The following is a 16,785-nucleotide window of genomic DNA, read 5'->3' as shown; positions in this document are numbered from 1 at the left end:
TTATTTTTTATTCTGATTTGTCTAAATAACCTAAAAGATGATGTTCAATTATGTGGGAGGTTGAGTTTATACTTTTTTATTCTTTCAAATGACAATAAGATGATATCTTTATAAATGTTCTAATTATTGAATAATAAACTCAAATAATGAGAAGTTTTTTGATCAGTTGTTTTAGCACACTTGAAATTTAGCGGCCGGAAAGGGTACTCTTTCCGGCCTCAGCCGGAAAGAAACCTGTTCTGACGTCAGACGAGAGTCGTCTGCAAACAATGTCTTTCAGATCTACGTAGGGACTGGAGAACAGCTGCTTTCTGTGCAGTGTGACGAAAAAGAATTTTTAAAGTGAATAATTAATTTGGGTTTAAATTTAACCATTTGCTAGTATATATGCTGGATATAATGACTGGTAGCCTATAATAGTTTTGTCTATTCTATGACTGAGATTTTCTAGCATAAATGTGGCAATGTGATTATGATGAGAACATGACCAAGTAAAGTACGTGTCCCATAGCTTTCTCTCCGTGACTTTGAAACGGCATAAAAGGTATGGTTTGCGGGATAATATTCCTACTTTTTCAAAAATACACGCTCCAGACTACCTAGATCCCTAGATAAAAGAAGCTCCCTACAGAGCTGAAGGAAGCTCCCAACACACAGAGATACTTCATGTTGTAATCTGATAGGATGCTGTACAGATGCAACAGATCAGTTGGCAGTCTATTTTTTGGCTAGCAAACGCATATGCAACTGTTTAGCTTTACTGTGTATATTTTCGGATGCAACAAGTTGCTTTTGAGAAGATACAAAAGAGCATCTGTTGTTAATGGGAAGTTACATTTTCAAAAATGTTGCATGTTTTGTTTGGGTAGTATTTTAGTCTAGTGGCCCTCCGCCGATAGGCAAAGCTGCATAACCTGGACTGACTGACTGTACATAACTTATGAATATTTTCTATTATTATAATTATTGTACCTACTGTAAATTGATAAAGCTGTTATATTTCTCATCATATGAAAAATGGCAAGTGGTGATTGACCTCTGTCATGGAAAAATACTTCCAGTAAAATTTAACTACAGTAAGGTTAGCAATTATTTTGTCTACTAGTGTGCGTGTACTAAGACCCTCCTAAATACAAGATATTTCGATTGTCAATTTCTTGAAAAACAAAGACTTACATCAAAGATAGTCTTCATTACTGGAGTCGCCGCAATTTACATGCTGTTCATTGGCATTTTTGACATTCATACTCAATGTATGTTTACTGGGAACTATTTTTTCTGCAGTATAATTTATGAAAATGAAAAATTCCGTAATCCATAGAAGAATGAGTGTAAGGAGCGAATGCGCTGATAAGTACAGTAGTTTTGGAGAAAACACAGACCAGATGAAGAGATGATAGCGTTGAAATATCATCAAGCTCGTATAGTTGAGAAGTTGAAGTAACAGTAGAAGGGCTTCGACTCTGTAGAGTACAACCAGTTCATTCCTCCAATCTCTGCAATGTAAACAAAAACATCTTTCAGTTATGAAGAAAACATATTTCTTTAAAAATGTATTACTCAGCAAAGAAAAAAACGGAGAGCTAAACGCTATTTGACAGGGAATTATGGAGGCACTGAATTTTCTTCAACTTAATTTAAATATGAGGGTCATTTTCCAACCTCCAATCATATATCAAGACACAGCCAAGCGGTAGGGGGTGGGGGAAATGACACCAGTCATTTTCACTGAGCTGAAAAGCGTGTCCACCCCACCATACTCCCTGTGATCGGCGCGGCCAGATCGTCAATTGTTGTCAGGTTAGAGACCCAGAAACATGGCCGCCTCACTCAAGTCTCCTGCCAAGTGTAGCTGCGTATCGTTATTCCTTTTTTTTAGCAAGCAAAAGGCAATGGTTCAGCATAAACCTACCGAGGACTGATTCAAATTTACGCAGAAAACAATATGAGCGATGTTGTGCTAGAATGGTGTCGGAAAATTAAAGGCATAAGTTGAAATAACTTCCAGAATCGTTTCCCATGACAACTCGGCCTCACGGTGCTGGTGCAACCAAACGAATTCTTCAGCAAATCAAATGTGATATTTTCGATCTCCTTTTGTGTGTGTGTGTGTGTGTGTGAGTAAAGGGACGGTCTGCCTACCTTTATACTACGTAGTATACATAGTATATCAATGGCGCAGGTAAGCCGGGCGTGTGTGCCTGCGCGTGGGGGAGCGAGGGTCGGCTTAATCTTTCAGCGCTCATGCCAATTTGGACAGAGTAAAATTGACTGCAGCCATTCTAACAGTGAGGCCTAGTTGCACGTACGTCAGTTAAATATGATCACGATTAACCACTAATATAAGACGTCTTCCGCTTATCTGATTTAGCATTTGACCATCATTAAAACCACAGTTGAATTGAATAGAGGTGCATGTAACTGGTAGTATGACTCCCTAGGGTCTAGGCCCTTAGCTATCCAGAATGTGGAATAAGCTCCATCATAAAGCTTAAGTGAGCTTCCCTATACAGTAAAAAATTAACCATTCCTTGATTTCTTTTATTTGAAATTTTATGAGAAGGCCTGAAGAGCATTTCGTAACCAGAGCATGTCTACTCTCTATAGTGAGATTCACTTCACATTTTCAGAATCCCTTATAAATAGCACCAATGCTTCTTCCCCCCATTTTAGCAATGCTGACAGTATGAAGAGAACACCACTGTAGCTTTAAAGCTGATTTTTCGGCTAAAAAGCCGAAAACTAATATTTTAAATATTTTTGGAAAAATTTAAATTTAGAATATAGCTTACGCTTTGAATATGTTGGACAGCAAGCATAAAAACGACAATACTGGAAAGGCGAAAGTATGGATAATTATCATGAGCCCCGTCACAATTGGATTGTACACTTCCTGACCCACGTAGCCCGCTGCCACATCTATACTCGCTAAACTGTTGGTGTTGCCCTGAAAAAAAGCGAATCAGTAATTCAAGACCTTAATATTTTTATTATTTCAATAACAAACCCCATCGTAAGTATTGGTGGATGCGAATCAGCATAATTTATTCCATAACTTTTCGTTTCATAAGCATGGAATCCTCGTTTATCAGAATGAGGGAAGGGAAAGGTTTAGCTTCAAGTTAACCTCTTCTCTATCGACTACAGTGTTATGGGATGAAAAGAAGGGATTAATGCAAATGACTTATTGAGAAAAACATGAATTCTTTCTTTGTTAGTACACCACCTATTTTGTACACAAATATTTTTTTTAAATAAAATTTTCAAGTGTATTAACGATCATGAGCCTGTGGCATTTTTGTCAATTTAAATTTTGTAGTTTCGGATGAATACCTGATTTATCTCTAAGGGCCGGTTTTCGAGCTCGGAATTTAGCCAAGTTCTGGACTTCAAACAGCTTGAGTCGGAAAATAGGCTTTCCGAAACGGGGCGTGGTCGCAGTTTTTATGATAATCTTTATTTTCTCATTTCTACAATTGGAAACGTTTTTCTTTGACGAAATGAAACATTCCCAAATAATTCAAAATAGCTGAAACTTTACACTATTTTCTCTTCATTTTATGTTATGTTCAATTTTCCAGTTTTTAGAAATTATTTAATTTAAACGTGGACTTACGACTACGCCCCGTTTCGGAAAGCCTATTTTCTGACTCCAGCTGTTCAAAGTCTAGAACTTAGCTAAATCCCGAGCTCGGAAACCGGCCCCAAACATTGTGAAAAATTGTCAATATTTGCTATAAGATTTGACCGAATAAGATTAGACGGCAACAGTAGTCAACTTTATATTTATGATTCATCATTCAACAGATTGTCGGTTAATAAACTGCAACTCTCGAATTCTACTGAATTCCTTCCTATTCAAAAATATTGCACAGCTTCCCATTTGGTCTGGCCATTTTAACAAATAGTTGTGATTATTTTGTCTTATTATTTTTATATTATAGGCAAATGAATGGATAATTTGTTAGTATTACTTGGTAGAAGTAGAAGACCATGCCGAGCCAATGATATCCGATGGTGAGTTGAACAGTGCCTTTCAGTGCGGACACCATAACGTTTGAAGTCAGCAAAATGGCAGGCAAAAGCCAAATATTGTGCGGCCTGAGCAGCAAACTGCACAACAAAATCCATCCGATCATGAACGCATTCACCACATTCGATGCAAAATGTTTGCTTTTGATTGCTCTGGCATCCTTGCGACATTGAAATACAGCTGATAAAAGTTTCACTGAAACTGTCACCCAACTGACCACCACGAATAAATTCATCAATGATTTTCCTCTGAAACAATGAATATTGACTAAATACTGGTATTTTTTCAAAATAGTTCAATTGAATCTCTACAATGTTGGTGTAGACTTACTGGCATTGTGGATTACACAATGCTTTCAGAGATTCAGTCATTTACTGACAAAATCAAGAAGAATCATTGAAAATAGGCCTATAGGAATCCTCGGTTAATTAAGAATTATTGTGTGAACCATAGAATATTATTGGAAATACTAAAAACTGTAGGTGTGAATGGTATAGAACTAAAATGGTTTGAATCATATCTCATAGGTAGAAACCAGTGTGTTGAGCTTACCAAGGTGGATGGGAATGAAATAGTAAAAATTAAATCTCAAAAACTGGAGGTCCAGGCTGGAGTACCTCAAGGCTCAATTCTGGGTCCCTTACTGTTTCTGTTGTATGTGAACCAATTACCAAAAGAGTTAAAAGATCACAGAGCTCTGTTGTTTGCTGATGACACATCGCTTATCTTTAACAATTATTTATTAGATAGTCTAGAAATAAATGCTTTTACTGGAGTACAGTCAATTGTCCAATTCTTGAAGCAAAGGCAATTAACAATAAATAGTAAGAAATGTCAATTCCTACAATTCAAAAGTAAATATAATTCAGTAGAGGATAGAGAAATAAATGTGTTTGTAGAGGAAAATGAATTAGACCAAGAAGAGAAAGTAGCATTCTTGGGAATTTTATTGGACAGGAAATTAACATGGCATCCTTACATTGAGAGGATATGTAATAAGATATCATCTGGGGTATTTGTCCTGCGGCAGCTTGCTAGGCTGAATGATAAAAAACTACTGTTAACTGCTTACCATGGACTTATACTATCTCATATTAGGTATGCTATTTTAGTATGGGGTAATTCATCTCAACAAAATATGGACAGAGTGTTTAAGATTCAAAAGAAGGCACTCAGATGTATAGAGAAAGTGAATAGGTTAGACTCTTGTAGGCCTTTATTTAAAAAGCTTGGTCTATTAACTGTGCCATCTTTGTATGTATATGAAGTTGTAATGCATGTGAAAAAGAGTGGTGTGATCCAGAATTCAGATGTTCATGAGTATAATACGCGAAACAGAGCAGATTATCATATAATGGGTCACAATAGTAGGTTATTTGAACAAAAACCAGATTATATTGGTAGGAAATTTTATAACAAGCTACCTCAAATCTTGAAAAGTAATGATGATTTGAAGATTTTCAAAAAACAAATGAAAAAATATTTAGTTGATAAAGCTTTTTATAGTGTACAAGAATTCCTTTCAAACCTAAACTAGGTTGAACTACTTAGTGTTAGAATTATTATGTAATAACATGACTTGTCTTATACTCCATGACTGGAGTCTTTAGGACGTAATCTAAAAAAAAAGCGACGGGAAACCTGTTTTTATCATTAGAAATGGATCCTCAATCATACCTATCTTCCAATTTCCCTTTTAACAGAAATGTTCAGTTGCTTCCATACAACAACTGGAAGCATGATAAATAATTGAAAACTTTATGTAATCAAATCTTGAAGAATCGACAATAGGTCTATAACCATCCTCGGTTAAGCAAGAATCTATATGCAAAATTTCAAGTTAATCAGTCCAGTAGTTTAGACGTGATCATGCGTCAAACATAATTTTCCTATACTTTACACGTGTATAATCCAGTTCTTTCCTTTATTATAGTATAGAAAATGATAGATGGATGGATGATAATTGTTATTTTACTAAAAGATAGAATAAGTTGAATAGTTTCCCTTTCAGAGGGAGTTTTGACAACCCACAAAACTCATTTTTCATTTTAAGAAATATCGAAAAGGTGCATAAGACCTTAACTTTTTTCCTCAGCTTGTCAAAATACCCCTCACTCCAATATTAAAATTTTCGACTGACTGTACAGTGAGTCAATCATTCTATCAGGGCTCGAATACTTTTGAAATTTTAAAATTAAAATGGAAGAGAATAATTTCTTTATTTAAATATCAACACCTTTATTCAAAGACATATTAACTGCATGCGTTTTCATATTGCCGATACAGCATTCATGAAACTGTAGACGTTTATTTATCACTTTGTCTCAAAAAACTGTTCTAGCTGAAAATTATTATGTTTGACGCATCATCACGTCTGAACTACTGGTCTGATTTACTTGAAATAATTCTTAATCAACCGAAGATTCTTATAGGCCTATTTTCAATTCTTCTAGATTTCATTACGTCAAGTTTTCAGTTTGTGAAGTTTTAAAATAGAGCCTTGCGAAGCACGGATTACCTGCTAGTATTCAATAAAGGTCAATAGTATTGTCATGGGAAACAATATTTGAGTCAAGAGGATGTTGATTTCAACTCAACATAATTACTTTAATGATTTTTAATGTTCGGTTTTGTTATGGATGCTGTTATTTGGATGTTATTTTGTTATTTCGTTGCTGTTCAAGATATCCCACTGTTCTTTTGTTAGTAATGTTTATCTGGAAGTAGCATTGTCGAAAGATTGTGTCATCAAATTGAACAGATTGACTGCCCACTCAAGTTTCAATAAGGGGCTCAACTTTTGAAAAACATTTATGCCCAGCTTAAAACGTTTGACCCATTCACTAAAATGACTGACTTTAAACATTGAAAGTTACACGGTAATGCATGTAGTAATGCACAGTATATGTATATAAGTATATAGGTATAGTTTACACTGGTAGTTATGTGAACAGTAGACCTCGCGCAGTTATAAACCACAGTCTCCTCTAATACTCTCAATCAGAGTAAATTATGTATAATTTAACCTGTCCGGTCGTGTCGGCGAGATGGGTATCGGTGTATAAACGACTAATGGCTGTTTGGGTTGTTGTATCGACAATGCTAATAATTTGATGTAAACAGCTATGTACTATCATCAAAAGCTTACCGAGTTGAAAGCAGAGAAAAGACGGGAGAAAATACTATGCTATTTCAAGTTATCAATTGCATGCCTCACTGCATGCAATTAATAGTCCATACAACAGCTGTTTTTTCACTAAGTTACATTGAGATATTGAATTGCATGCAATTTATAATCCACTCGACAGCTGATTTATGATGAATAATTCTATAGTCTGATTTTTACTCTAATATTGGCGTTTGAAGGATGCTCCTTTTCCTTTTATATTATCCTTGAAATGCAAAATTTCCAAAAAAACCTTGTATATAAGTCGATTTAAAAAGGAACATACTTGTCAAATTTCATGAAAATCTATTACCGCGTTTCTATTAAACGCAAAACCGTAGACTTGAATCTGAGACCTCACTTCGCTCGGTCAATAATACATAATGCAGTGTTACATTCAGCATTAGTACAGGAAGGGGATAAACTCAGGCTCCATAAAACCAACATAGCACAGATAATGTTCAATTCCATGGATTCCTTTGAATTTCTTTCAAAGTTACTATGATGTGTTGAGTTATGCATATCAAACTTACCCGAAATTATAGTTTTCCAGTGCAAGATGAACTTTATTAGTTGAACTGTGATAAACATACACTAGTATCACAGATAATCCAGGTAAAATTGAGTCGACAGTAGAAAATAGCCAAGAGTTCATGTTATTGGTCCTGATACAGGACAACCAGACACCCATCAGACCTGAAAATAACGTTTAAAAATGTTAATGAAAACATTAGGTTGAAATAAGACTGAAATGCATTCAAAGATGCTAATAGATAGAATAAATGGGAACTAGTTAAGTAGTAACCCGTAGCAAGTTGCTACAAGTTGCCCCTGCAGACATAGTCTTATAATTTGAAACAATTCCAATTCAGAAAACATCATCAGTCAGGCCGCCTGCTATGCGTAAGAGAGAAGTGCTTGAGAAACTTGAAAATTGAAAGTAACCCATAATGCACCATATACATTTTCCCGTAAAGGTGGAGTTCAGTACGACTACAGAGTAATTCAAGTCGATTCTAACAAAATTTGAGCTTTTAGAAAAAATGTACATTACTCCTCAATTTTCCCTCTTGTCTTTTTCCTACTCCAAGTTTTCTAACAATATTGTTTTTTTGAAAAAACGAACATAATCCTCGTATCTCGTGCATTAATCAAAATATTTTGTATAGATTGATTCAAAGGAACTGATAAAAAAGTTTGTTTATGTGGTTATTAAAATATTTCAAAAAGTAAGATAAAATCAGCAGCTTATAGGCTCTTTTGAGATTTTGAAAAACCTGAAAACAATTTTTTGTATAAATTTTGCTACATACAGGAAAATTTGATACTTGAAAAATAAATTATAATTTATACTTTACAGTCTACATTCAGTATATACTATTATAGGCCTATATTACACTACAATATTAGTTATATACGATCTCAAATCAAATCAAATTTTTATTCAGCTTTTTATTCATAAGAACATAATACACATTTATAAAATTCATTCAACAGTGAATACTCTCCACAAAAACTTGAGTCTGTGAGTGGAGAGTGAGTTCTTTCAAGTTGATTGAGATTATGTTCTTGAGTTTTGTACATATTATAATTAAAACTATTATAATTGAATTTATTAACATTTTCAGTAAATCAATGAATATAAATTGCACACAATGAAATTCTATACTAGTTATTAGTATAAACAGACATATAAATATAATTTAAACAGTCCAGTCAAATGGTCGTTTTTCAGGAAACAGCCGCGAAGGAATTTTTCTCGACGGTTCTATATGTATTTTGGGGCGCTGAATTCAAATCTGGAATTTGCTGACACGCCAGAGGGCGGATTCACCCCCCCCAACCCCCAAAAAACCCAAAATTTCGGACTTTTTTCAATTTTCCCATTTAATCTCGAAAACCTTGAATTTCTCAAGAAAAATTATTCTCGACAAACTTGAAGTGAATAAAATTACCAATAAATTGAGTGGTCACGCAGGACTAACATTTTTGGTTCCAGAGTTACGAATTTTCAAAAAAGGGGTATTTTTCAGGGGTTTTCAAAATTATGCAAACCTACCACTTTCACCCTATACAACTTGAATCTTTTTCTAGCAATGATGAAAAACCACACATCACATGAAAAAACAATTAATTCTGAAAAGGATTCCTTAGAAATTTTCAAATTTATTAGAGGGGGGAGGGGGAATACACCAAAAAATGGAAAATCATCTCCTACATCCAAAAAGGAATTTTTCATTATAATAGCATTTTAAGCCTTCCTAACAAAAAATATTCCGGCTCATATTGTATTACAAGGTTCATTTAATATCTATTAAATGTGTACGGTATTTGAAAGAAACTCATATTCAGGGTTGGAAATACCTCTCCAACCCCCTCCCCCACCATTTGTGTTTAATGGTGCCATTATTGATGCTATTCATTTGTGCTTTGTATTTGTATAAATACATTATATGTAATTCATCATCATTACTTGATAATACTCCAAGTTGTATAGGGTAAAAGTGGTAGACTGACATAATTTTGAAAAAAATATGTCAATTTTTTCAAAATTCGTAGCTCCGGAACCAAAAATGGTAGAGTCCTGCTCTTATTCTCTTTAATTTTGTCAAGAATGATTTTTCTTGAGAAACTCAAGGTTTTCGAAATTAAATGGAAAAATTGAAAAAAGACCGAAATTTTGGGGGTTTTGGTGGTGAAGCCGCCCTCTGATGTGTCAAACAATTCCAGATTTGAATTCAGCGCCCCAAAATACATATAGAACCGTTGAGAAAAATGTTTTCGGATTAGTTTTTGAAGAGTGACTTTTCAACTTGACTACTGATGAATTAAGTGATCAATATTTTCATATTCAAAATTACGTATCTTGTGAAACACTTAAGGTAAAAAATCCAAAAATCTGGTGTGGTACACTCACACAACTTTCCTTGCTCATTGAACTGTGAGCCTCATTCTTAAACGACAATAATTTAGAGAAATAACATAATGACGATTGGCGGCAACATAATTATTTGAAACTAAGATCAGACTACTGTATATGTGTGTATATAATTGTTTTCAGAGTACTTTTTCCTTTGTGTAAATTGTGAAATCCGATGATTTTTTAAAAGTCGTCAAAACAGCTGTTCTACACATGAAATATCTCGACTATGTGTTATTTTTATAGACTGCTCTACCTACCTACCTCATGCACGAGAAAGAGGTTACAAAGTCCATTTCTCAAGGATGGGGTGAACCCCCCATTAGTTTCCCAGAAAGGAGACTCATGCCAGTTGATGGAGCTGATAAATAACTATACAGAGTATGAATTTGAAATAAATCAGTCGAGAAATTTTTGAGAAAATCGTGAAAAACATGGTTTTTCAGTAATTATCCGCCATTTTTCTCGAGAATATTACACGGCTCTTGCTATTTTCCCAGAAATGAGACTCATGCCAGTTGATAGGGCTTATAAATAGCTATCCATGGTATAAATTTGAAGAAAATCGTTAGAGCCATTTTCGAGAAAACCGTGAAAAACATGGTTTTTTAGTAATTATCCGCCATTTTTCTCGAGAATATTACGCAGTTCCTGCAATTTTCCCAGAAATGAGACTCATGTCAGTTGATAGGGCTTATAAATAGCTATCCATGGTATAAATTTGAAGAAAATCGTTAGAGCCGTTTTCGAGAAAACCGTGAAAAACATGGTTTTTTAGTAATTATCCGCCATTTTTCTCGAGAATATTACGCAGTTCCTGCAATTTTCCCAGAAATGAGACTCATGTCAGTTGATAGGGCTTATAAATAGCTATCCATGGTATAAATTTGAAGAAAATCGTTAGAGCCGTTTTCGAGAAAACCGTGAAAAACATGGTTTTTTAGTAATTATCCGCCATTTTTCTCGAGAATATTACGCAGTTCCTGCAATTTTCCCAGAAAGGAGACTCATGCCAGTTGATGGAGCTGATAAATAACTATACAGAGTATGAATTTGAAATAAATCAGTCGAGAAATTTTTGAGAAAATCGTGAAAAACATGGTTTTTCAGTAATTATCCGCCATTTTTCTCGAGAATATTACACGACTCTTGCTATTTTCCCAGAAATGAGACTCATGTCAGTTGATAGGGCTTATAAATAGCTATCCATGGTATAAATTTGAAGAAAATCGTTAGAGCCATTTTCGAGAAAACCGTGAAAAACATGGGTTTTTTAGTAATTATCCGCCATTTTTCTCGAGAATATTACGCAGTTCCTGCAATTTTCCCAGAAATGAGACTCATGTCAGTTGATAGGGCTTATAAATAGCTATCCATGGTATAGATTTTAAGAAAATCGTTAGAGCCGTTTTTGAAAAAATCGTGAAAAACATAGTTTTTTAATAATTGTCCGCCATCTTGAATTGAATTTTATTGAATTTCTTATTGTCGGGTCCTCATGGTATAAGGACCTTAAGTTTAAAATTTGAAGTCAATCGGTTAATTAGGAATGGAGTTATCGTGTTCACAGACTTACACACACACACACACACAGAGAGAGACCAACACCCAAAAATCATGTTTTTGGACTCAGGGGACCTTGAAACGTATAGAAAACTTGAAATTGGGGTACCTTAATTTTTTTTGGAAAGCAATACTTTCCTTACCTATGGTAGTAGGGCAAGGAAAGTAAAAAGCAGTCTAAATTGTAGAGAATTTTGACTCACATGAATCATTTTTCTGGTTTCAATACCGTTCAAAAGTTACAGCCAACTGAAAAAAATTCACTTTTTTCTATGTATTTTAACACGACATGCAGTCAAATATTGAGTAAATATTAAAAACTTTTACTTACTGACTGGAGTACTTTCGATTGCCTGGCAATCATTTTCAACAGTGTAGACCGGAAATGTTTTGATGGTTAGGAAGATTTGTGGTGTTTATTATGTGATCAAAAAGTTTGTTGGATTTGAAATTCAGCTGTTCATTTAGTATGTTGTTATTGTCTAGGATGGTGGCTTTATAAATTTCAAACTGTTCTGTTGTATTTAATTCATGTCCATTTCTTTTTACTTTCAATATTGTGAGGTTGGTAGGCTATCTATGTTTGTGTAGGTGTGCCCGGTTTCATTTAAATGTGTTGCAAAAGCTGATTCTGTTTTGGTTTTAAGTGCGTTGATATGTTCTTTAAATCTAAGTTTGAATGATCGTCCACTTCTGCCAATATAGAATTTTTCACAATCACTACATTTTATCTTATATACCCCAGGGAGGTTGTGTTTGTCGGTGTTGTCGGTGGTTTTGGGGGTGAGGGTGGCCATCAGCTTATTTTTGGTTTTAAAAGCCACCTTGTAGCCTGCTTTTTTAAAAATTCTGGCAATTTTATTAGATTGACTATTGATATATGTTAGTGCTATGAAGTGTTTTCTCTCATTTGTTGGATTGGTTTCTTGCTTATATGATTTTGCTTTTGTTTTTTTGTTTAGTTTATCTATTATGTTTGGGTCATATCCATTACTCTGTGCTAGGTATTTTATTGTGTTGAGTTCATTTTTGTAGTTTTCTGGTGATAAGGGTATTTTGTTGAGTCTATAGAGCATGGATCTGAATGCTGCATGTTTGTGCTGTGTTGGGTGGTTGGAGGAGTTGTGGATTAGTGTGTCTGTTGTGGTTGGTTTCCTGTAAATGTTAAAGCTGAGTTTTTGGTCTGGATTTTTTGTGATTGATAGGTCGAGGAAGTTTATAGAGTTGTTTTGTTCATATTCAGAAGTGAATTGTATTTTGTTGTTGAACTTGTTGATGTGTTTACGGAGAACTTCACATTGTCTCTGGTTTCCCTTAAAGAGAATTAAGACATCATCTTAATTCACAAACACATACACATACACATAATTCACAAACACATACACAAACATAGATACCAACCTCACAATATTGAAAGTAAAAAGAAATGGACATGAATTAAATACAACAGAACAGTTTGAAATTTATAAAGCCACCATCCTAGACAATAACAACATACTAAATGAACAGCTGAATTTCAAATCCAACAAACTTTTTGATCACATAATAAACACCACAAATCTTCCTAACCATCAAAACATTTCCGGTCTACACTGTTGAAAATGATTGCCAGGCAATCGAAAGTACTCCAGTCAGTAAGTAAAAGTTTTTAATATTTACTCAATATTTGACTGCATGTCGTGTTAAAATACATAGAAAAAAGTGTGTTTATACAAAGCAGCTCGGAATGGATCAAGAAATCATCACCTTGAAAAATTGTGATTTTCATTTTCTCATTTTTTCTGCGATTTTACTGTTATTCAAGAGTCTTTAAATCAAGTATGATACATGATAGAAACTTGCGATTGGTCTTAAATGAAAGCTAATTTTATGCTCTATAAGCTTATTTGACTGAAGTCTATATTGCATCAATGTTTATTATCGAAAAACTGTTGAGACTGTGGAAATGAGGAAAATATCGCCAAATTCTTGATTTTTTTAAACAATCGTATCATACTTCACGCATATATTTCAACAAAAATCATTCACCTCACATAAAAGAGAATAATCTGTTCTTCAAATCAAGATTAAGTATAATTCTTTCATCATTTCGAGGGGTTACCAAGATAAACAGTTTTGAATAAAGAAATTGGCCATTTTTTGTTATGGAAATATGGGCTCTAAAGTACACTCGAGAAGGAATTTTTCATTTTTCGACCGAATTTGACTTGTGATTCATGATTTCGAGCCACCGTAACTAGCTGAGAAGAATGAGCTGTAGTACGAGGAGATCTGACCATTCAGTCAAAAGTTATAAGTGTTTAAAGTTTTGACATATCCTTATGGGTAACCCCCCCCCCCCCCCCGGAAATAATGGAATTAAGAGTGTATCTAACGGGTGATTCTCATAGAACATAACCCTCGAAAGATAATTTCAGCCGAAATATGTTTACCTTTTTTTGTTAGGAAGGTCTTGGAATGGTATTATATTGAAAAAATTTTGACTGAAGGATTTGATTTTCTATTTTTGGATGTACTCCCCCTTCCCCCTATTTTAAATTTGAAAATTCCTAATGAATCCTGTTCAGAATTAATAGTTCTTTCACGTGATGTGTGTGTGATTATTTCATCATTACTAGAGAAAGATTCAAGTTGTATAGGATGAAAGTGGTAAGTTTGCATAATTTAAGGCATCCACGTTTCAATTTTCACAGTTAACTGAAGCCGATAGACCTAGTAGTTCTTTTTCTTGAAGCTATGTTACGCTGTTAGTATCTCATACTGTGCCCCCTGTGGGTTGGGGAGCTTTGAGTCGAACATCGTACTCAAGAATGTGTTGAAAACCAGAATTCACCCACAGTATCCCTGCTTGTCGTAGGAGGCGACTAAAAGGGACCCCAAGGCAACTCCAGAAGTTGCCTTGCCTTCAAACCCACGGGATCTGCCCCATCAGGGCAGTTTCGGAGGGACAAATTGGATTGCGACAAGCAACCAGGTGATGAATGGGATATTAGCATAGGGAAAAACTCCTGGTTCTTGTAAAGGACACAGGTATTGGTTTGCCTAACTAACATACTACTCGGGAACACAATAAGCTTCGGTTGACGTGTGGGGTTCTTTGAAGCTTTGGATCCTTGAATACGTCCCTTCAAAAAAATCTCATAGTGTGCCGTTCTCACACTCTCACCCGGCCAAAACAGTAATAATAGACAGTAGTCGATAGTAATTGGCTAAAGTTAACAAGAAATTGGCTTGAAATTTGGGACATGAACGATCTATACCATGGGATATCTCGCATACTGACCTCTCATACTGAGAAAATCTCGCATAATGTTCAAAAATGCCGCTGATATTTTTGATCAAATTCAATTAGCTGTTCTATTGAAATCTCTGATTGGAATTAATTTTCAATATTCCAAATTACTTTTGTATTAATTTTCCTCTCGTTATTATTGAGTCTATCTATATAGCATACCCATTCACAATTCATAGTTATATTGAGAGCCAATCCTTTTTTTTTGTCTGAAAAAGAACGAAGGAGTAGGTAAATTTTGTTGTCCAACGAATTTGGTCTGTGAAAAGATTCGAAGAATAAGAGTTCAAAATTTGAGGCTGATTGATCAAAGCATTTGAAAGTTATTGTAGAATAGGCAAACAGTCGGACAACGATTTTGATCTTGAGTCAAAATTAGGAACTCGCTAACGCTCGTTAAACTGGGTAAGAATAATTTAATAAATTTAGTTGAAAGAAACGGATCACTTGACACCGAGTTCCAAGCTGAAAATGTTGATCCATTGAAAAGATATGACTGTTATTTGAAAACCAAAATGGCGCATTACAGGAGAAAAATGAGGAATAGAAGTACTATTTACTTGTGACAATTGGCTTGTAGAACATTTTGGTCGAAGAACCTGGATGTTCGGCTATCACTTACCAATGAGCGAAATGGAAGAAAGGTAAGTCTTATTGTGACGATGGTTGAGCCAACTGCTGCCCAGTGTATGCATATCTCTGGCCAGTCTGTGGATGACCAGCACAGCCATCCATTTGGTGAGAGCGGCAACATTGTCCACCGACATGATTGCTACGGCACAAAGCAGTGTCCACATGTGATACCACACAAACTGCTCCTCCTCAATCAGGCTGGTCGATCCCATCGCTATCACCAGCAGAAAGCTCCCAAGCCCCAGGCATTTCCCAATAACACTTTCCACCTACATTATTACATAATAATCATTCAACCAAATTCAAAATTAAATGCTGTCAAATACTTATACTAATCCAACAACGAGAACAGCTAGAAGGAAATTCGATTATTAGCATTTGAATTATTGTAATCTTTCATTTATTTACAAATACAATTTTACATCTCATCAATATTGTTAATTTCATACTTGAATCAAACCGAATTCTATAATTTGCAAGAGAAATGAACAATATTGATGAGATGATAAATTGTATTTGTGAATAAATAAGAGATTGCATTCATTCAAATTTCTAATGTGGTAGCTCATTCAAGTATTCAACAAACTAAAATTGAAGTATTCATCAAACTTTCTTAATCATAAATCAAAGCTGTTCGTTTGACTGACAAGTACTCCTTTGGCCGTTCTCACACACACCGATTTCTCGCCACACGATATCGACCCGATGTCGCGGGGATCAAAATTGTATGGTGTCAATTGAGCAAGCTTTCAGACACATTTTATATCAAGCGCCACTTGTCAGCCGACATTGCTCTATCATCGAGAGTTTTGAACTTATTTTTGTCAATTAAGTAGCATACTATATTTCTACTCTAGTCCTCCACTGGCAAGTTACATGTTTCAAGCAACAAGTAGAATGGTTATGGAGAACGAATACGACGTTCTAGATATCATATAAATGAAAATAGTCAAAGACACTGTCTTTGTTCTAAATTATGACGGTGTCGATGGGTGTGAAAGGCTTCAACGAAGTCGGCCGCCAATTGGAAATGTGTCGTAGCAAAATCGGTGTGTGTGAAAAAGGTCGTTCTTGGAATTAGAAATTCAATGTCTTGTAAACATGAAAGCGAAAAAGAGACAAACTGAACTTAGTATGTTCATATTTATCTTACTGAAATATCAAACAAATAAACACTT

General features: G+C 34.8%; 1 protein-coding gene across 2 annotated transcripts in view; it reads right to left on the bottom strand.

Moving 5' to 3' along the window:
• Positions 1-242: 242 nt before the first annotated feature.
• The window catches only part of LOC111055323 (GPI ethanolamine phosphate transferase 2), a 41,384-nt gene continuing 24,841 nt past the window's right edge, over positions 243-16,785 (bottom strand). Inside the window, exons 9-13 of one of the 2 annotated variants that reach the window (XM_022342499.2) lie at positions 15,597-15,876; positions 7,733-7,895; positions 3,975-4,281; positions 2,793-2,947; positions 243-1,496 (exon numbers count right to left, since the gene is read on the bottom strand). In XM_022342499.2, the coding sequence (XP_022198191.2) occupies positions 1,178-1,496; positions 2,793-2,947; positions 3,975-4,281; positions 7,733-7,895; positions 15,597-15,876 (1,224 nt within the window). In that variant the 3' untranslated portion in view covers positions 243-1,177. The remainder of the gene's footprint in view (positions 1,497-2,792; positions 2,948-3,974; positions 4,282-7,732; positions 7,896-15,596; positions 15,877-16,785) is intronic. The other variant, XM_022342507.2, reaches the window with a different exon arrangement.

This window comes from Nilaparvata lugens, chromosome 2 (assembly GCF_014356525.2).
Source record: "Nilaparvata lugens isolate BPH chromosome 2, ASM1435652v1, whole genome shotgun sequence".
Lineage (NCBI taxonomy): Eukaryota > Metazoa > Arthropoda > Insecta > Hemiptera > Delphacidae > Nilaparvata > Nilaparvata lugens.
This window is presented reverse-complemented; position numbering and strand designations above follow the sequence as displayed.